The 22,828-nt window shown below is 34.8% G+C and overlaps 1 protein-coding gene across 5 annotated transcripts in view; it reads left to right on the plus strand.

The window, feature by feature from the left end:
• Window positions 1–22,828, plus strand: part of Lrrk (Leucine-rich repeat kinase) — a 331,346-nt gene that overhangs the window by 171,260 nt on the left and 137,258 nt on the right. The window contains exon 1 of one of the 5 annotated variants that reach the window (XM_085827299.1): window positions 8,624–8,657. The exons of the other annotated variants lie outside the window; for them this stretch is intronic. Within the exon in view, the coding sequence (XP_085683425.1) occupies window positions 8,639–8,657 (19 nt within the window). The 5' untranslated portion in view covers window positions 8,624–8,638. Of the gene's footprint in view, window positions 1–8,623; window positions 8,658–22,828 lie in introns of those variants that run through there. 5 annotated transcript variants of the gene reach the window in all.

Genomic DNA, 22,828 nt, shown 5'->3' on the forward strand with positions numbered 1-22,828 from the left:
AAAATGGCGCATTTAAAGGAGCATTGTATAGAAAGAAGGCTTTGTTAGTGCTCTTTCCGAAGAAAATTTTTCGTGTCTAGTTATCAAAAACTGTGAAAGCCATGGTTTTTAAGGTATTTCTCCTGCCTTCTTAGCATGCCTTCGTGGTGTAGTGGTCAGCACGCTCGACGCGAATTGGTAAGGTCCGTGGTTCGAGTCCCGGCGAGGGCTTGGTATTATCACAAGAAAGGGAGAAAAAGCCTCAAAGTTTGCCTTAAGTAGAAAGAATTTTTCAAAGGTAAGGTCTTTAAAGTTAAAAGAAAATCTGTTAAGTCGTCAAATGACAGTTACAAAATCATAAGGTCTTTAATGTTAAAAGAAAATCTGTTAAGTCAAAGGACAGTTACAAAATCATTAACCACTTGCACTAAAAAGACGTGCCACGCACGTCGAGATGCTTTTGTCTCAAACCGGGAGCAACGTGAACACCACGTCGATAGGCATTTATGGCAAAAATGAAAATAACGTGGTGCACACGTCGCCTAACAACGAGTTTATTTATTTCTCGAGTTACAGCTCTGGATTGCACTCGCAGACGCGGAGCAGCGTAAATGAGACACTTTACCGCTTGTTATATTGTAGCGCACGGCATCGCAACCGTGAAGTTTAGTCGTAGCCCAAGTGGTTAAAATGGTCACTGTCAACTGTCAACACAGTGGTTAATACAGATTTGAATCTTAAAAAGGCAGAAAAAGCGTAATGTGCATCGTCTTTCTCCACGACATATCGACGAGACGCGTCGCAGAATTCTCTATGAGAAACATTTATCCGGACAAAAATGGGAAAAAGTTGTCACAATGCATTAATCTTGGGTGTATTTAAATGACTGCAATAAAAAAAATCCATTTATAATCATCGAAGAGGAGAAAATAATCTTTAAACATCCTTCAAAGAATCTAAAGAAAGTTTGTCAAAGGAATTTGTGATTGTTGCTGATTTTTCATGTAATAGCAAATTAAAACTAAAGAGAAAGGAGAAAAATTTTAAGATCAGAAACATATTTTATACCCGGAAACATCTTCCCTTTACCCTCAGTGCCATTAATCGGTAGATCTGCAACAAGACAAGTAGCCACACGTCCAAATCCACTGTTAGTTTCCGGGGGAAAAATGGAACAAGAAACGGGTGTCAAGGCTATACACTTCAGTGATATTCCTACTAAATCTCCTGATATATCGTTCGTGGATTTTTGCGCTTTTTTGCTTTTTTAAAAAATCTGATGTATGCACCACATGACTTCTTTGTACGGAATATTAAATTATACCCATTTTTTCTTGCATTTCATTTAAACTTATTGGATTGAATTAAATCTACTTCGCCGACAGCGCATAAACCACAAGAGAATAAATGCATTCTTTAAAATTCACTCTAGTATTTGTTTACCATAGCGACACTCTGGCGTTAGATTCACTTAACAGTATTATATTTCGTTCATATTATAACTCATAATGCACAAAATTTATATCATTTAAAGAATATAATTATCTAATCGTTGCCGCATTTTCTATTCAAATACTATAATAAAGCTAGAATGATGTATAAAAGAAATTAAGCAAACAAAACAAAAAAGAAACAGTTTTTCACAGACGATTGAGTATTTCTCATTCCATTAATTCAGTTCTCACTTCGCGACAAGGCAAAAATACATAAAAACTCAAAATATCTGTATTAAAAATTACGACGTAAATCTTAAACACTTGTTTCCTCGAAAAAATTCCAGAAAGGATTCAGCATGATTTAATTGGCAATAATAAATGAAGGCGTTATCTTTGTTGTTGCGAAGCTAAGTTTCTCTAGATTGGCAACAAATCCACTATTCTGCTGTTTCAAATGTAAACAAGTAATGGCCGCCATAAAAAAAAAAAAAAAAAAAAAAAAATTAAGCTTAGCGGCACTTAAACAACTTTAAAATTGTTGATATTTCTAAAAATATTGCATACAGATTTACTAAACGAATAAAAACCTTAACCGGAAGATAAGAACAACATAATTCAATCATTTTTGAAGCAAAAAATGTGCAATTTACAAACATATAAGAGTAAAGAAACAGATCACTGAGCCGGGTAACAGAGTGGATATATGTATAAATATATTTATATACGTTTGGTGCGGCCGATTGCAAAAATACGAGGTGCACATCTACATGTTATAGCAGTCCTATATACAAAATTTCAACGTTCTGAGGCTACTCCTTTTTGAGTTATGCGAGATACGTACGTACATACGTTCGTACAGACGCCACGAAAAATTCTCTTCAGAATTCATTTTAAAGCAGTTTTATAATTTTTTTTGGAGGAAACGAGTATTTTATTCTGTCCTTACGTACCAATATCACGCAAAAACATCGTTAAATTGCATTCGCTAGCGATCAAAATGGATATTTTCGTTGAAATATGCTGCCTGAATCTTTTCGCGATTACAATACTTCCTTTTTACTTCGTACAAGGAAGTAAAAAGAGCAAATTGTCCAAGCAATCTGCAAGCCTCCTTGGACTGCAGAAAGCCATTCAAGAGGAATGGGATAAAATACCTCTTCCGATAGTATAAAAGGCTTTTATTGTCTTGCAAACACATTTTTTGTGCCAAATTTTTTATCATTGTAAAGCTTTTGTAAAGGTGTGGTTAAATGTGTAATTTATTAATATAATGCTCTCTGGTGACGCTATTTGTAGCTAATTTTTTTCCCGCTTGAAGACATTCTCGTCCCTTCATTAAGTCTGCCGCAAAATTTCAGAATTTTCTGATCTGTGGTTTCACTTGTAGGCAGCTTTGAAATAAAGTTCTTTAATTATTGACATCTCCGTATAACACGCACCATTTTCTTTACGAAGAAACCTGAAAGATATATGTGCCATGCTAGTATCTTTTGAGGTCATATATTCGAAGATTTTTCCCAAACTTTCGAACAACAGAGTTGTCAAAGCTATAAGGGGAACAATTTATGTGTGCGGGAAATGCTTGATGACGTAAAAATTCTGCAACGAGGTTGCGTTGTATTTAAAGCAGGTGTGCACAAGAGTGGTATTCTAGGGTTTTGAGATAAGTGGGACATTATTTGAGGTAAGACTGCACTTCCAACCCGAATGAATCCTCAGCATCAAATAGACTTGCTCGTGTAATCTTATTTTTTCTGGCAGAGCTTCGCTTTCTTCATGTCTTTCATGTTACATTGTGATGTTGCGTGGACCCAACTTGCCCGCAACAATAGTAGTGACTGCTATGAACTGGAATTACACAAACTCTTGAAAAAGGTTTAAATCCCTTTTTATTCCACTTTAGAGGTTACAGATGCCTTCACTTGACGCTCACAAACTACGCCGACCCGGTGGTTAAATAAAAATAAGAAAGTACAACTAAAAATGGATAAATAACAAGTCACTACCTACGAGGCTCTATAAACTTGACTAAATTAACCGCGTTTTAAGATACAGCTGAGATTTCAGCAAACTTTCTGAATAAGAAGTTGAAAGATTCAACTAACTGCCGAAGTAGGCTCACAGGCCGAAACGCACGGTTCTTAAATTTCTACCTAGCAACCTTCACGCTCGTGAATCAAGAAAGCACACCTACAAACTCGTTTCCCTTCTATTTAACTCAAATTACTTCTGCTAAAAATTTGAATATTTTGCGCGTTCTACTAAAATTTACATACTCTGGCATTAGCAATTCCAGGGGAAAGTAAGGCTTGACAGGAAAGATAGCTTAAACTTAAAATAAATGTTAGTTAAAATAAATATAAACCCTACAACATTATACACAGCTTGTAATAATATTTTGTACAACTGATTGTTAGATATCAGAAATGAGTTATAGAAGTTGATATTCGAATTTTGTGCCACATACCATATCATTTGACATGGATTCACTTCGGTGAATTTCTGTCCTTTCTTCAATAGGTAATTGGTGATGATCAAGAGTTTCATTTTGAAACCTCATGTCATGTGAAACGACTTTTGCGATCCAGTGGTGCATTGTTTGCAAACACGACATCTATGAAATATAAGTCCCCCCTTTGAAACCCTTATGTTTGTTCCTGTCTAGCCTGGACGCTCTGTGCCGCATTTAAACTCAGAAATATAAGTTCCCCCTTCAAACCCTTATGTTTGTTCCTGTCTAGCCTGGACGCTCTGTGCCGCATTTAAACTCAGAAATATAAGTTCCCCCTTCAAACCCTTATGTTTGTTCCTGTTTAGCCTGGACGCTCTGTGCCGCATTTAAACTCAGAAATATAAGTTCCCCCTTCAAACCCTTTTATTTGTTCCTGTTTAGCCTGGACGCTCTGTGCCGCATTTAAACTCAGAAATATAAGTCCCCCTTCAAACCCTTATGTTTGTTCCTGTCTAGCCTGGACGCTCTGTGCCGCATTTAAACTCAGAAAAATAAGTTCCCCCCTTCAAACCCTTATGTTTGTTCCTGTCTAGCCTGGACGCTCTGTGCCGCATTTAAACTCAGAAATATAAGTTCCCCCCCTTCAAACCCTTATGTTTTTTCCTGTCTAGCCTGGACGCTCTGTGCCGGATTTAAACTCAGAAAAATAAGTTCCCCCCTTCAAACCATTATGTTTGTTCCTGTCTAGCCTGGACTCTCTGTGCCGCATTTAAACTCAGAAATATAAGTTCCCCCCCTTCAAACCCTTATGTTTTTTCCTGTCTAGCCTGGACGCTCTGTGCCGGATTTAAACTCAGAAAAATAAGTTCCCCCCTTCAAACCATTATGTTTGTTCCTGTCTAGCCTGGACTCTCTGTGCCGCATTTAAACTCAGAAATATAAGTTCCCCCTTCAAACCCTTATGTTTGTTCCTTTCTAGCCTGGACGCTCTGTGCCGCATTTAAACTCAGAAAAAAATGTTCCCCCCTTCAAACCCTTATGTTTTTTCCTGTCTAGCCTGGACGCTCTGTGCCGCATTTAAACTCAGAAAAATAAGTTCCCCCCTTCAAACCATTATGTTTGTTCCTGTCTAGCCTGGACTCTCTGTGCCGCATTTAAACTCAGAAATATAAGTTCCCCCTTCAAACCCTTATGTTTGTTCCTTTCTAGCCTGGACGCTCTGTGCCGCATTTAAACTCAGAAAAATAAGTTCTCCCCTTCAAACCCTTATGTTTGTTCCTGTCTAGCTTGGACGCTCTGTGCCGCATTTAAACTCAGAAATATAAGTTCCCCCCCTTCAAACCCTTATGTTTTTTCCTGTCTAGCCTGGACGCTCTGTGCCGCATTTAAACTCAGAAAAATAAGTTCTCCCCTTCAAACCCTTATGTTTGTTCCTGTCTAGCTTGGACGCTCTGTGCCGCATTTAAACTCAGAAATATAAGTTCCCCCCCTTCAAACCCTTATGTTTTTTCCTGTCTAGCCTGGACGCTCTGTGCCGCATTTAAACTCAGAAAAATAAGTTCCCCCCTTCAAACCATTATGTTTGTTCCTGTCTAGCCTGGACGCTCTGTGCCGCATTTAAACTCAGAAATATAAGTTCCCCCCCTTCAAACCCTTATGTTTTTTCCTGTCTAGCCTGGACGCTCTGTGCCGCATTTAAACTCAGAAAAATAAGTTCCCCCCTTCAAACCATTATGTTTGTTCCTATCTAGCCTGGACTCTCTGTGCCGCATTTAAACTCAGAAATATAAGTTCCCCCTTCAAACCCTTATGTTTGTTCCTTTCTAGCCTGGACGCTCTGTGCCGCATTTAAACTCAGAAAAATAAGTTCCCCCCTTCAAACCCTTATGTTTGTTCCTGTCTAGCCTGGACGCTCTGTGCCGCATTTAAACTCAGAAATATAAGTTCCCCCCCTTCAAACCCTTATGTTTTTTCCTGTCTAGCCTGGACGCTCTGTGCCGCATTTAAACTCAGAAAAATAAGTTCCCCCCTTCAAACCATTATGTTTGTTCCTGTCTAGCCTGGACTCTCTGTGCCGCATTTAAACTCAGAAATATAAGTCCCCCCTTCAAACCCTTATGTTTGTTCCTGTCTAGCCTGGACGCTCTGTGCCGCATTTAAACTCAGAAAAATAAATTCCCCCCTTCAAACCCTTATGTTTGTTCCTGTCTAGCTGGACGCTCTGTGCCAGATTTAAACTCAGAAAAATGCGCATATCTGAATCAGTTTATCGATTCATTTCTTTGCATTTTCCGTTCCCAACGAGGATAATTAATAATATCTTTTTATCGCTGTTCTTAAACTGAATGAGATTTTTTTAATTGCTGTTACACACTGTGTCTCCAGCAAGATGATAAACCAAATGACAATACAATCTGTCATATCAATCCTCCTGTTTACCATGCCGAAGTATGCAGGCAAGTTTATGCATATTCTTTTATTATTTAATGAGCAGGTACGAGACCTAAATGTCTGTCTGTGCTGTTTTGACTTCTAACTGCCGTAGTCGTCTGATAAAAATTCGAGGCACGTCTCTTGGAAGGGGAGATTGTTTATATTTTGCAGTTAAGGATGAATATATTCCACACAGAGACGTGCCTAGGTATTTTTTCACTTGAGGCCAAGTCATGAATGCGAGCCTTTATATACACTCAAATTAACTGTTTCTGTTTACTTTCGGCCTCACTAAAGGTAGTTACGCTAAATACTACAAAACGTCTTATATTTTTAATCATACATTGATGTATTCAGAAAATCGGTGCAAGTAATGATTTATTATTTTAAATCATAATGTCAAAAAGAGCTTTTTACTTCCTTGTACGAAGTAAAAAGGAAGTATTGTAATCGCGAAAAATTTCGAGAATCATATTTCAACGAAAATATCCATTTTGACCGCCATCGAATGCAATTTAACGATGTTTTTGCGTGACATATGTACATAACGACAGACAACAAGACTCTTTTCCTTCAAAAAAATTATAAAATTGATTTAAAATGGATTCTGAAGAGATTTTTTGGTGGTGTCTGTGCGTACGTATGTAGGTAACATGCTCAAACTCGAAATATAACCCAAAAACGAGTAGCCTCAGAACGTTGAAATTTTGTGTATAGGACTGCTATAACATGTAAATGTGCACCTCCTATTTTGGTTGCACTTTTGGACTTTTTAAAAACGAGATTTCCAGACGTCGACGTACAATCTCCTTGGACTTTGGAAAGTTGTTCGGGAGCAGTAGGGTAAAATACCTCTTCCGATACTACAAAAGGTTTTATTGTTTCATAATTTACGTACAGGCCATAGCAATCACCCATATCCCTACTAAATGTCGTGATCTATCACCAATCTATTTTTGCGCTTTTGCTGTTTTAAAAAGCGAGTTGTCCAGACGTCGACGTACAATCTCCTTGGACTTTGGAAAGTTGTTCGGGAGCAGTAGGGTAAAATACCTCTTCCGATACTACAAAAGGTTTTATTGTTTCATAATTTACGTACAGGCCATAGCAATCACCCATATCCCTACTAAATGTCGTGATCTATCACCAATCTATTTTTGCGCTTTTGCTGTTTTAAAAAGCGAGTTGTCCAGACGTCGACGTACAATCTCCTTGGACTTTGGAAAGTTGTTCGGGAGCAGTAGGGTAAAATACCTCTTCCGATACTACAAAAGGTTTTATTGTTTCATAATTTACGTACAGGCCATAGCAATCACCCATATCCCTACTAAATGTCGTGATCTATCACCAATCTATTTTTGCGCTTTTGCTGTTTTAAAAAGCGAGTTGTCCAGACGTCGACGTACAATCTCCTTGGACTTTGGAAAGCTGTTCGGGAGCAGTAGGGTAAAATACCTCTTCCGATACTACAAAAGGTTTTATTGTTTCATAATTTACGTACAGGCCATAGCAATCACCCATATCCCTACTAAATGTCGTGATCTATCACCAATCTATTTTTGCGCTTTTGCTGTTTTAAAAAGCGAGTTGTCCAGACGTCGACGTACAATCTCCTTGGACTTTGGAAAGTTGTTCGGGTGCAGTGGGGTAAAATACCTCTTCCGATACCAGAAAAGGTTTTATTGTTTCATATTTTACGTACAGGCCATACCCGTCAATCATATCCCTACTAAATGTCTTGATTCATCATCAATCTATTTTTGCGCTTTTGCTGTTTTAAAAAGAGAGTTGTCCAGACGTCGACGTACAATCTCCGTAGACTTCTAAGGAGATCTTCTTATTGCTGTTTCTGAGCAATGGTGTAAAATACCTCTTCCGATACTGAAAAAGGATTTATTGTTTCGGAGATTACGGTGTATAAAGATAGTGAAGAATAAATGTTATCAAATAGAACATATAAATTTCAGGCGAAATATTTCTATGATTAGAATGAAATCGTCTAAAATTGTGCGAATAATCTATATGATTTCCTTGTGATCGCTTGTATTTATCGCTTTGTGTGGCGTATCTAATCAAAGGAAATCTATGCGTTCATGTTGTCTGATGTGAAAACTAGCATGTGTGTGTAAACTTCAGAAGTTATTCACCCGTTTGACGAAGGTGCACGGCATAGAAATTAATGCATGTCTGCCCTTGGCGATGCTCCGCACTGAACTTTTTCTTTTTTTTTTCGCTTCAATTTCGGCGCGTCTCGCGGTTAACCAGCCATGTCTCCCATTCGAGAATTTCTTTTCTGCTCTCTCCGTTAAAGTGTTCTTAGGTCTTCCTAACGTCTGGCATGCTTGGGAGTGATTCAGGTAGGTGGAAACATGTTTGGTTTGTGCAGGAAAGCTGCCGAGTTCTGCGTTTCGTTATTAGTATGTAATTATTGTAAATTGTTGGTTCAAATACCATTTTCGCAGTACTGGAAATGTTCTTGCGATGGCGGTATTATGAGCTCGTATGATATTTTGCAATACCATTAGCCTTTCCGTTACAATTAGTGAGTCAGGTGTAATAATTAGCGGTGAGTGAAAAATACTAACATTCTTCTTGGTGTGAAAGACGCCAGAGTGCCATCTTAAAATGTTGATGAAGAATTATTGGATGGGAATACATGCTTTTACTTTGGGGTGGGGAAGGAGATCCTAATTCAGGCCGGTGTCGCGAAAAAAGTCTCTTTTGAATCCACTTTAAATTTTATTTATATTAATCCATTTTACAATCCGTTTTGGAGAAAAGAGTCCTTTACTGTGTCTGTACGTACAGATGTCAGGCAAAAAATTTCGTTCAAATTTATTCGAGAGCGGTCAAAATGGATATTTTCGTTGAAATATGAGAACCGAAAATTTTTCGCGATTTCAGTGCTTCCTTTACTTTGTACAAGGAAGTTAGGTTAGGTTATTTAATTACGGCAAAGCCTCGATTGCTATCTGCCTTAAGGGAGGGATGCCTTCATGGAGGACTTTTTAAGGGGAACTGGCTCGTATACACGTTACACATAGGGAAAACCACGAAAACACCCATGCAGCCAGCCCATTCGCGGGATTCGAACCTCGGACCGAACTACCAGTGTTCAGCGACTTTACCGCTCGGCAGCTGGTGGGCTATTTGTACAAGGAAGTAAAGAGTCCCTTATTCTATCCGTACGTACGGACGTCGAGAGTCAAAAGAGATTCGGGAGCGGTCAAAATGGCTATTCTAGGTGAATTATGATACGTATAGTACATCGTTTGCTTGCTTCGTATAAGGAAGTAAAAGGCATGGGTGCCGGACTAACGATATTTGTTAGTTGAATTGCATTGCCAAATTTATTAGCCATGATCTTTAAAAATTTATGTATCTTTATGAATTTATTACATCTTTATTTATGAATTTATGTAAGTAAACACAGATTTAATCAGGAACGAAGTTTCTAGTCATCATATTTATGACTATCTTTTTAACATTTCGCTGCTATTCATAATTTGACTGCATAATTGTCATCGGTTATTAAATTCAACACGGATTGGTAGCAACTGTTTATATCCTACACATTTCATCAGGTGATGTAGGTTTTTATTTCATGGTCCCTCCCTCCTACGGGAAAATTAAGATGGTTTTATCTTTTACGTCGAGGTCATAAAATACGTGTATAAACATTTTGTGCAAGTAGGCGTACTGGCGATTTTCTTTTGAGAAGTATACAAATCCTTCACCCAATCCGAAATGTTTCTGCCTATCGATTTCTTATTAGATGCTGCCCTTGCCATGTGGGAGAAATCTGGACAAAAGAAATTATTTGGCAACTCGCCAGTTGTGATGCTGATTTTTTTTTAATGCCATGTGGTCTACGTCATGATCAGCTGCTGTGTAGTTCGCACGGATGAGAAATGGATTAACTTACAACAATAGCTTCTGAGTTTTTTTTTGTTCTCTGTACATTTATCTTTTATTGGCGTGTCAGTATTTGAAGGATTAATTTTCTGCAAAGAGAAAGGCAAAAATTATTTGCGATATGATTTTTCAGTTCTTAGCTCTGTGTATGAAAGATATCATGATCTGATGTCATGTTAGTATCCAGCAGGGGGGGACGCTTGCGTACATGCCAATTCCGCACCTGTGGTATATCATCGCTGCGGGAACATGAAATTTCTTAGCAGATGTAACCAGTTATGAATAACAAGTCACACATCCGCGCAACACTTCAGGAACGATAAATCATCCACTTGATTTAGTAACATTGTTTTGAAATATATTTTTTCAAACAGACTCAACCGACTTCGGCTTGGCCACAACTAAGGTCAGAAGTGGTGGTCACTTTATTATGGAGGCACCTAATAGGGCCACCTTTTCCTCCTATAAAGGGACGGACAGTTACAACCATGCCTTCTCCGGTCTTCGTACCTGGGTCATTTGGTATCATAGTCGGTTCCCCTAACCACTTTACCCTCTGGGCGGCCTCGATTAGACTTAAGTAACATGAATTAATTTACATGGTTTCCAAAAATCGGATTGTTGTTTAAACCAGTGTTTCTTAACCGCCGGTCCGCGGAATATCCAGCTATCTGTCCAAAACCCATAGTGTCATCTGCCGACAATCGATATTACAATATCACCTATATTACAATAACCATAGTTTACTAGTTTAGAAAATAAGATGATGAAAAATATAACAAACTGGCAACTATGTACCTAATCGCCTTTTATAAATTGCCGTGCCGGACTCTTAGTGCACCAGTTAGTGTTCCCCTGTCTGCCTTGAATATCGCTGATTACTTGAACGCTGAATATCTATCGTAGTGTTTAACCCTTTCCGACGCAGTGTGTTCAGTGTGAACACACCAAAAATATTCCCACTATAGACACTGAAAATAATCGATAAATATCACAAAAGCTACACTAATGGTTACTTTTAATCTCTTTTATGAATAATAGATAGCAGCACCACACAAGCAAATCATTAATGTTGAAATATATTCTGTTTTTAAAGACACTGATTTTTCAAAGGAATATTTCAGGGTTTTTTTTAATATAAAGAATATCAATGAAAAAGTCTTTATATAATTTTGTTGTTCGTATGCTAATATGCTAATCTATCTATTACTTTTAATTTTTATCTTTGGAACATTGCGTATAGTGAAGTATAGTGTTTTTATTCTTTTCTGTTTTGGGTTTTGAAGACCCCAGTGCTTTGTTTTCACTTAGCTATTTGAATTTCAGCGAGAACAGACCCTTTTTTTTCTCTTGCTTTCATCGTGCGTAGTTTGCTTAGTTTTGATTTCTGTAGATTTTTATTTGCATATATATTTAATAATTATTTTTTCTAGTCAATAATTAATTGTAAATATTATAGTATTTTAATTATTTTTCTTATAAATTTTGAAATTGTGTAAATGGCTCAAAGAGGCCTCAGCATCGCCGAAGCAATGAGAGTTTTCTTTTTTTTTCCCCGGTTTTTTTTCGGGGGTGTAGAGTAGCAGGCCTTCCCATGGTTTACCCTAGGTTATGGTAAATCTGCTACAGAGATCAGATTCTACTGTTTTTAAATCATATAACAAAGTATTTTACTGTAATACGTGCTTCACAGCAATGCTCACCTATCGCGGCTCAGTGTGTTCGCTTCGGACACACCCACAAAATGGAAACGGTTTGTGCAATCTTTGTAAAATTATACCTGCATACTCTCCTAGGCCTAAACAGACTGCCTACAAATGTTTTTTGGTAAAATTCCATTTAAAGAGTAGCGTGCTGGAAAGGGTTAAGGCGTCTTAGGTTAGGTTTCGCTTTTTATCTTGCTTACATTCTTCTGCACGCTTGGACAACTGAAAACTATACATCAGTACGGAAGGTATTAATAACCTCTGAATTTAATACTGTGCTATAACTACTATTTCTGTAACTTTAGATTAAAAATAAATAAACAGGATGAGTAAGAAGAAAACGAAAGGCACATTACTAAATTTCGTGCAAAGAAAAGGATTCTCCAAAACCAAGTACGTCGTCAACCCCTTGGAATACATATGAAGGTGAATATAGTCCACAGTCTGCCAAAAAAAAAGAAAAAGCTTTGTAAGGCTATATCGCAGACAACTTGAAATATGGTTTCGTCCTTTCGCCACAGTCAGAAGAAAATTGTCCAAAACGTGAATATATTGTTTGTAGAGATGTTCTTTCCAGCGAAAGCATTATTATGAATTCCGATTGTTTCAGTTGTTGCCATTTGAGGACGAGAAAATGTTGACAAGTGGCGTTTCAGGTATGGTAGATAAGGGATCCTCATTCGTTTGTCCAGAGACCGTCATTGATCCATTTTTATATGGAAGGGTTTTTGTGATTTTTTTTATTAATATTGTGTGATTTTTCTCAAAGGTTTATTTACTTATATATGATAATTATACTGATATGTAATAATTACAATATTTACTTATCTTTATATTTAAATATGATTGTAGGCAAATGGTAATAAGAATATTACAATTAACTTGTGTAGTAATTCTTGAATACCTTGTCCTTTGGCAAAAGCCTCCCAAGTTTTTTTAGGGAGGAGGGAGAGGAAAAAAACCACCGGTCCGTGGACCAAAAAAGGTTGAGAAGCACTAGTTTAAACCATTGAATTAAAGATGCATCCATTTCTTTGATGTTTTTTCATGAATTCTGCCGATGTTTTCATTTTCCTCAGAATTTAAAGATTTATCTTTGGCAACGTGTTAATGCTTACTGAAATCCTTGGTATGCGACATGTTTTACCACAAGAAACTTCTGTTAATGGTAGTTTTTAATTTACGTTATCTATCTATATATTTATATTTTAATGCCTATTTTGTCATCCCTGTCTTAGGCATGACTTTTTTAAACGCGAATAATATTTAAAGAGAAAAATGTCTACCAAGCTGAGAGGGGGCGGGTGAACAATACAATCTTAGTGAAATATTGTATTTTTTTTTTTTTTTTAAATCAGGTTTTCATTTGAAACCAAAGGGGGAGGGAGAAACTATTTCCCTCCTCCCCGCCTCACAAAAAAAAAAGTGCTTATTTGTAACACGAAATCGATCTATTTTTAAAATAATCTAATTTATGGCATTTAAATTAAAATCGTTTTTCGAATGTGTATAAATCCATTAAAATTTACTTTTAATGTTATTTCTTTATTTTATCTCGACAATAATCAAGATTTAACTATTTAACTGATTGCCACTTTTGAATAGTATCAAAAACGTGGCGTAAATATTTTTCTGTATTTGAGTTATTTCAATAAATTAAAGTAACTGTAAATTTTCATCTCTTAAAGGACAAACATATCCACTGTCCTTGATTTTCCGGTTTTCGCAATAGACTTTTGCGCGCCAATGTTTTGCGCTTGAATAAATAAATGTTATTAGCCTAAAAGGGACTATTATTCTCGAAATTGGATTTTGCGTCAGTTCACTATAAATGGTATGTTACTTTTCAAACTGTTGCCACCAATTATTATCGCCCTGAATTGTTTTTAAAGAAATTAAGCAATGAAGAATCTGCATGTATGTATGTTCCTCGTATTATAAAAAAACGGCGGTTAATAGAGCCACCAAACTTTGGATAACGTAGTCCTCCACTGAGCATCAGCATCGTCCGAATTTTGAATTTCAAATTTGTTTTATTACTTATTTCATATTTTGTAAAATTGTAAAGAATTTTTTATTAGCAAACTCAGCGGTTTGAAAGCGAGCAGTGGCAACACTGTCCGAAATAAAACATTTTTATCTCCAGCGCGCGAGACTGTTGCCATTCGGAAATAGGTAAAATGTTTATCTTTCAGTTTTAATTAACCTTTTGAGTATTGAATTATTTGAAGATTTTTTATGCCTATGGTACGGATTTAATTTGTCGTTATATGGATTAATATATATGTAATACATTTTATATGGAATATACTTATATTGGTGATATAAATATGTTTTTGAAGGAGCATTTTAGTTACAAAATATAAATAAATATATAAATGAAACAAAATAAAAATATTTATATACAACAAGAACCAACTTTTTCAATTCATTGTTGTTTTCATCATTTTCGCTATCCAATTCACTGTAATCATTGTTATCATAATTCAACTTCATTGGAATTATCATTTTCGCAGTCATATAAGGAATTTTTTTTCAATTCATTGTTGTTTTCATCATTTTCGCTATCCAATTCACTGTAATCATTGTTATCATAATTCAACTTCATTGGAATTATCATTTTCGCAGTCATATAAGGAATTTTTTTTATTTCATACATCTTAGGATAGCGCATAAAGAACTGGGTTAATAATAAAGATAAGTGGAATTGACTTTATTTGCAATTGTAAAATGTCATAAACAAAACGTCAGGCAATTGTTTGCGATCAATGCCGGTGGCGGGGGCCGCAAACATCAACGCTTGCTTCTTAAATTCAGACTCGTCCACTGTAACTTCGCCCAAGGAAGCGGACGACGAATCTCATTCGTCAAATGTACCCAAAGGGTTAGCAATATAAAAGTATGTGTGTAATTTTGCTTTCTCGGTCTTCGATCTTCCAAGCAATGAATCCAAAATACTTCGAAAAGTCACTAAATTTTACGATTGTCCTCCAAATATCTGCCCGATTTTGCTAGGTGTTTCTTTCGCCAATAGAATCAGATTTTCGAGAAACCTAACGTGTATTCTTTTGGAGTTCTTTACAAGCTTATGTTCACGGGGAATATGGGAAGAATGTTGTAAGTAGCCTACTTGAACGTAGGGAAAAAAATGCCGTTGGTCAACAGTCATCTATTTCCATTCGACAACTTGGGCGCATGTGTTTGCAAGGAACTACGTTGCGTTTTCACAAGTTGATTAGAAATAGTTGTTACAAGAATTTATTATTAGGTGAGTTATCGTTTCACACACAGTTTGGAGGATAAGCAGTTGTAACTGTGGTGTAATGCAAATATCCAACCTATTGCTTCTAAAGAAATGCTGGAAATGGAAGCCTCTTTGGTGCAGGCAGAAATAGAGGTCAGTGGTTTGTGAACATCTCTCCGAGCTCAATGTGGCAGATATCGGTAAATGATTCGTTGATGTGTTCTTTCAGGTTTTGTCTTATATGTGGTTTAATTATTATAGGAAATCTTTCTTTTCGGCGAAAGACGTTGCCTTTCTTTCTGCTCCGTAACAAGTATCCGGCACTAAGATTTGAAGATTTTTGCTATGTTCGAAAAGGTACGTTGGAATCAGAGTAGTTGGAAGGAAAGCTTCATAAGTTTTATTCTCTTAGAAAGGACAACGAAAAAAGTACTGCACTAGCATCAGATAGTATTTGCAATTCGATAGCATTGAACTACAGTGCAGGTACTTCCTGCAGGATGGAACAATCTGTATGGCAACTGTAACCAGTTTTACTGAAGATCCTATTATTTTTTAAGGCCTACTTCTGCCAAGCTCTCTTGATCTTAAAACCAAGCACAATTACAGCGTAGTTACTTGCTGCAGGATGGAGCGATTTGTGACAAATAGTCTATGATAACCGTAACCAGCTTTACTGAAGAGCCTATTATTTTCTAAGGACTACTTCTGCCAAGGTCTCCTGATCTTGAAACCAAGCACAATTACAGCTTAGTTACTTGCTGCAGGATGGAGCAATTTGTGACAAATGGTCTGTGATAGCCGTAACCAGCTTTACTGAAGATCATATTATTTTCTAAGGACTGGTTCTGCCAAGGTCTCCTGATCTTGAAACCAAGCACAATTACAGCTTAGTTACTTGCTGCAGGATGGAGCAATTTGTGACAAATGGTCTATGATAGCCGTAACCAGCTTTACTGAAGATCATATTATTTTCTAAGGACTGGTTCTGCCAAGGTCTCCTGATCTTGAAACCAAGCACAATTACAGCGTAGTTACTTGCTGCAGGATGAAGCAATTTGTGACAAATGGTCTGTGATAGCCGTAACCAGCTTTACTGAAGATCATATTGTTTTCTAAGGACTACTTCTGCCAAGGTCTCCTGATCTTCAAACCAAGCACAATTACAGTGTAGTTACTTTCTGCAAGATGGAGCAATTTGTGAAAAATGGTCTGTGATAGCCGTAACCAGCTTTACTGTAGATCACATTATTTTCTAAGGACTGTTTCTGCTAAGGTCTCCTGCTCTTGAAACCAAGCACAATATAGCAACCGAACACTGGAATTGACAGTATCTGCTATACTCAATTGATTGAAAAATTTGTGTGCATGGATGACGGCTTGCCAAGTTGTATTTGCTACAGTGTTGTTGTAGGTTGGATATATTTGAAGTACATATTTCCACCGTTACTTTATGTATTACGTTGTAGAGTCTGTGGAAGCTGGAAATATGAAAAACGGGCTATGTCTTGCCGAGATTCGAACTACGGATCGGGTGATTGCTGGCCGGACTGGTTCTAATTACACCACGAAGGCAGGAGACCTTAGCAGAAACAGTCCTTAGAAAATAATGTGATCTACAGTAAAGCCGGTTAGACCATTTTTCACAAATTGCTCCATCTTGCAGCAAGTAACTACACTGTAATTCTTAAGAAGATAAAGAATGCCTTACAGCGTTAGTGGAAAGCGAAATCTTGGAACCTCTTACTTATGTACCTCGTATTATCTTGCAAAAGTACTCAAACTGTAATATATGATGTTAATTTCAAAAATTAACTGTGCTACGAAAATAATCTGCCCTCATTCTTCGCAGTTAAGATACCATTTTCATTTCCCTTTTTTATTTTATATGAAATTTTGGAAGGTAAACATTAATCATAGAATATATGATGTTAATTTCAAAAATTAACTGTGCTAAGAAAATAATCTGCCCTCATTCTTCGCAGTTAAGATACCATTTTCATTTCCCTTTTTATTTTATATGAAATTTTGGAAGGTAAACATTAATCATAGAATATATGATGTTAATTTCAAAAATTAACTGTGCTAGGAAAATAATCTGCCCTCATTCTTCGCAGTTAAGATACCATTTTCATTTCCCTTTTTATTTTATATGAAATTTTGGAAGGTAAACATTAATCATAGAATATATGATGTTAATTTCAAAAATTAACTGTGCTAGGAAAATAATCTGCCCTCATTCTTCGCAGTTAAGATACCATTTTCATTTCCCTTTTTATTTTATATGAAATTTTGGAAGGTAAACATTAATCATAGAATATATGATGTTAATTTCAAAAATTAACTGTGCTAGGAAAATAATCTGCCCTCATTCTTCGCAGTTAAGGTACCATTTTCATTTCCCTTTTTATTTTATATGAAATTTTGGAAGGTAAACATTAATCATAGAATATATGATGTTAATTTCAAAAATTAACTGTGCTAGGAAAATAATCTGCCCTCATTCTTCGCAGTTAAGATACCATTTTCATTTCCCTTTTTATTTTATATGAAATTTTGGAAGGTAAACATTAATCATAGAATATATGATGTTAATTTCAAAAATTAACTGTGCTAGGAAAATAATCTGCCCTCATTCTTCGCAGTTAAGGTACCATTTTCATTTCCCTTTTTATTTTATATGAAATTTTGGAAGGTAAACATTAATCATAGAATATATGATGTTAATTTCAAAAATTAACTGTGCTAGGAAAAAAATCTGCCCTCATTCTTCGCAGTTAAGATACCATTTTCATTTCCCTTTTTATTTTATATGAAATTTTGGAAGGTAAACATTAATCATAGAATATATGATGTTAATTTCAAAAATTAACTGTGCTAGGAAAATAATCTGCCCTCATTCTTCGCAGTTAAGATACCATTTTCATTTCCCTTTTTATTTTATATGAAATTTTGGAAGGTAAACATTAATCATAGAATATATGATGTTAATTTCAAAAATTAACTGTGCTAGGAAAATAATCTGCCCTCATTCTTCGCAGTTAAGGTACCATTTTCATTTCCCTTTTTATTTTATATGAAATTTTGGAAGGTAAACATTAATCATAGAATATATGATGTTAATTTCAAAAATTAACTGTGCTAGGAAAATAATCTGCCCTCATTCTTCGCAGTTAAGATACCATTTTCATTTCCCTTTTTATTTTATATGAAATTTTGGAAGGTAAACATTAATCATAGAATATATGATGTTAATTTCAAAAATTAACTGTGCTAGGAAAATAATCTGCCCTCATTCTTCGCAGTTAAGGTACCATTTTCATTTCCCTTTTTATTTTATATGAAATTTTGGAAGGTAAACATTAATCATAGAATATATGATGTTAATTTCAAAAATTAACTGTGCTAGGAAAATAATCTGCCCTCATTCTTCGCAGTTAAGATACCATTTTCATTTCCCTTTTTATTTTATATGAAATTTTGGAAGGTAAACATTAATCATAGAATATATGATGTTAATTTCAAAAATTAACTGTGCTAGGAAAATAATCTGCCCTCATTCTTCGCAGTTAAGGTACCATTTTCATTTCCCTTTTTATTTTATATGAAATTTTGGAAGGTAAACATTAATCATAGAATATATGATGTTAATTTCAAAAATTAACTGTGCTAGGAAAATAATCTGCCCTCATTCTTCGCAGTTAAGATACCATTTTCATTTCCCTTTTTATTTTATATGAAATTTTGGAAGGTAAACATTAATCATAGAATATATGATGTTAATTTCAAAAATTAACTGTGCTAGGAAAATAATCTGCCCTCATTCTTCGCAGTTAAGGTACCATTTTCATTTCCCTTTTTATTTTATATGAAATTTTGGAAGGTAAACATTAATCATAGAATATATGATGTTAATTTCAAAAATTAACTGTGCTAGGAAAATAATCTGCCCTCATTCTTCGCAGTTAAGATACCATTTTCATTTCCCTTTTTATTTTATATGAAATTTTGGAAGGTAAACATTAATCATAGAATATATGATGTTAATTTCAAAAATTAACTGTGCTAGGAAAATAATCTGCCCTCATTCTTCGCAGTTAAGGTACCATTTTCATTTCCCTTTTTATTTTATATGAAATTTTGGAAGGTAAACATTAATCATAGAATATATGATGTTAATTTCAAAAATTAACTGTGCTAGGAAAATAATCTGCCCTCATTCTTCGCAGTTAAGATACCATTTTCATTTCCCTTTTTATTTTATATGAAATTTTGGAAGGTAAACATTAATCATAGAATATATGATGTTAATTTCAAAAATTAACTGTGCTAGGAAAATAATCTGCCCTCATTCTTCGCAGTTAAGGTACCATTTTCATTTCCCTTTTTATTTTATATGAAATTTTGGAAGGTAAACATTAATCATAGAATATATGATGTTAATTTCAAAAATTAACTGTGCTAGGAAAATAATCTGCCCTCATTCTTCGCAGTTAAGATACCATTTTCATTTCCCTTTTTATTTTATATGAAATTTTGGAAGGTAAACATTAATCATAGAATATATGATGTTAATTTCAAAAATTAACTGTGCTAGGAAAATAATCTGCCCTCATTCTTCGCAGTTAAGGTACCATTTTCATTTCCCTTTTTATTTTATATGAAATTTTGGAAGGTAAACATTAATCATAGAATATATGATGTTAATTTCAAAAATTAACTGTGCTAGGAAAATAATCTGCCCTCATTCTTCGCAGTTAAGATACCATTTTCATTTCCCTTTTTATTTTATATGAAATTTTGGAAGGTAAACATTAATCATAGAATATATGATGTTAATTTCAAAAATTAACTGTGCTAGGAAAATAATCTGCCCTCATTCTTCGCAGTTAAGGTACCATTTTCATTTCCCTTTTTATTTTATATGAAATTTTGGAAGGTAAACATTAATCATAGAATATATGATGTTAATTTCAAAAATTAACTGTGCTAGGAAAATAATCTGCCCTCATTCTTCGCAGTTAAGATACCATTTTCATTTCCCTTTTTATTTTATATGAAATTTTGGAAGGTAAACATTAATCATAGAATATATGATGTTAATTTCAAAAATTAACTGTGCTAGGAAAATAATCTGCCCTCATTCTTCGCAGTTAAGGTACCATTTTCATTTCCCTTTTTATTTTATATGAAATTTTGGAAGGTAAACATTAATCATAGAATATATGATGTTAATTTCAAAAATTAACTGTGCTAGGAAAATAATCTGCCCTCATTCTTCGCAGTTAAGATACCATTTTCATTTCCCTTTTTATTTTATATGAAATTTTGGAAGGTAAACATTAATCATAGAATATATGATGTTAATTTCAAAAATTAACTGTGCTAGGAAAATAATCTGCCCTCATTCTTCGCAGTTAAGGTACCATTTTCATTTCCCTTTTTATTTTATATGAAATTTTGGAAGGTAAACATTAATCATAGAATATATGATGTTAATTTCAAAAATTAACTGTGCTAGGAAAATAATCTGCCCTCATTCTTCGCAGTTAAGATACCATTTTCATTTCCCTTTTTATTTTATATGAAATTTTGGAAGGTAAACATTAATCATAGAATATATGATGTTAATTTCAAAAATTAACTGTGCTAGGAAAATAATCTGCCCTCATTCTTCGCAGTTAAGGTACCATTTTCATTTCCCTTTTTATTTTATATGAAATTTTGGAAGGTAAACATTAATCATAGAATATATGATGTTAATTTCAAAAATTAACTGTGCTAGGAAAATAATCTGCCCTCATTCTTCGCAGTTAAGATACCATTTTCATTTCCCTTTTTATTTTATATGAAATTTTGGAAGGTAAACATTAATCATAGAATATATGATGTTAATTTCAAAAATTAACTGTGCTAGGAAAATAATCTGCCCTCATTCTTCGCAGTTAAGGTACCATTTTCATTTCCCTTTTTATTTTATATGAAATTTTGGAAGGTAAACATTAATCATAGAATATATGATGTTAATTTCAAAAATTAACTGTGCTAGGAAAATAATCTGCCCTCATTCTTCGCAGTTAAGATACCATTTTCATTTCCCTTTTTATTTTATATGAAATTTTGGAAGGTAAACATTAATCATAGAACGAAAGCAACAACCTATGTTAGGCGTAGATTTTTAGCATAGAAACGCTGTCGATTTCGAGGGCGAAAAATACCCCTCTTCATCAGGATCAAAGAAATCTGCAACTAAAAAACCCAGTTGCGAATATATTCATACCCTAAGGAATTCGAGATATACGAGAGAACAGTGCCATCTGTTAATAGAAATAATAACGAAAATTGAGAAATTTAAGATAATAGAGATTTAAAAGCGTTAGGTAGGATTGGATTAAAATCATTAACTAAATATGGTAAATTTTTTGTGAATGTGAAAAGCTTCAAGAAAATCTAATTCTCCAATGGAAGAAGTTTTCTGAATTCTTTGCTCCTGATGAAGAACGGCTTTGTTCGTGCTGGGAATCGATAGAGTTTCTGCACTAAAAATTTACGCCTTAAACAGGCTTTTGCTTTACTTTTATGATTTATTTGAGGCGTTTTTTTTTTTTTTTTTTCTTCTGTCTTAAACATTAATGTTTAAATATAACAGTTTGCACGTAAATGTTATAGCAAACCAACATAGTAGCTCACTGAAGCAAATTAATTTATAAATCCTGTGCGTGAGATTAAGTATTTTAAACGAGTAATTAAATGAAAAATATGTAACATAAAAAAATTTTTTTTAAATCAATTTCTACTTAGGTCAACATGTAGAGCCATTAGGTTAATTGGAAGCCAGAGAGATAAAAAATATGCAACCGCCTTCGCCGGGAATCGAAACACGGACCTCTGGAATACCGGCCCAGCGTGCTACCGTTACACCACGAATGCACGCTGGGAAAGTGGGAGAAATACCTTATATACTCCCCTTCTTAAAGGGCGACTAGGGTTTTAGGGGACTTAGTCGCCAAATCTTGGGTGCGGAGAATCATCATTCACAACCCTTTTAGATCGGGCGCCACTTGTAGAGCCATTATGTTAATTAGAAGCCAGAAAGATGAAAAATATGCAACCGCCTTCGCCGGGAATCGAACCACGGACCTCTGGAATACCGGTCCAGCGTGCTACCTTTACACCACGAAGGCACGCTAGGGAAGTGGGAAAAATACCTTATAAACAAAGAAAAATTTTAAAAATACAAATAAAATTTTTTTTTAATATGTGGAAAAACGCCATTAACATCAAGTGTCATCCACTACAAGTTTAAAAAATGTATTTGAACTTGAGTGGATGTATAAAAAAGATTTTATTAACGATTGAAAATTAATTAATTAGTAATTAATTAAATAAAAAGAACTGAAGTCAATTTCTGCTTAGGTCGAAAAATAAATAAATAAATAAATAAATAAAAAATAATAATAAAAAAAATTCTTATTGATATGTGAGTCACTACAATTTTAAAAGTGTCATCCACTACAATTTTAAAAAATGTATTTGAACTTGAGTGGATGAATAAAAAGTATTTTATTAACGATTGAAAATTTGTACAAGATATAGGGAGAGTGTGAGCTAATAGTAGGAATTTAGTGAGTGAATTATTTGAGTTTCCCTCGCGCATATGCAT

Source organism: Stegodyphus dumicola, chromosome 11 (genome assembly GCF_044657685.1).
Source record: "Stegodyphus dumicola isolate Sdum_Otavi_A_Nest chromosome 11, ASM4465768v1".
In the NCBI taxonomy this organism is placed as follows: domain Eukaryota; kingdom Metazoa; phylum Arthropoda; class Arachnida; order Araneae; family Eresidae; genus Stegodyphus; species Stegodyphus dumicola.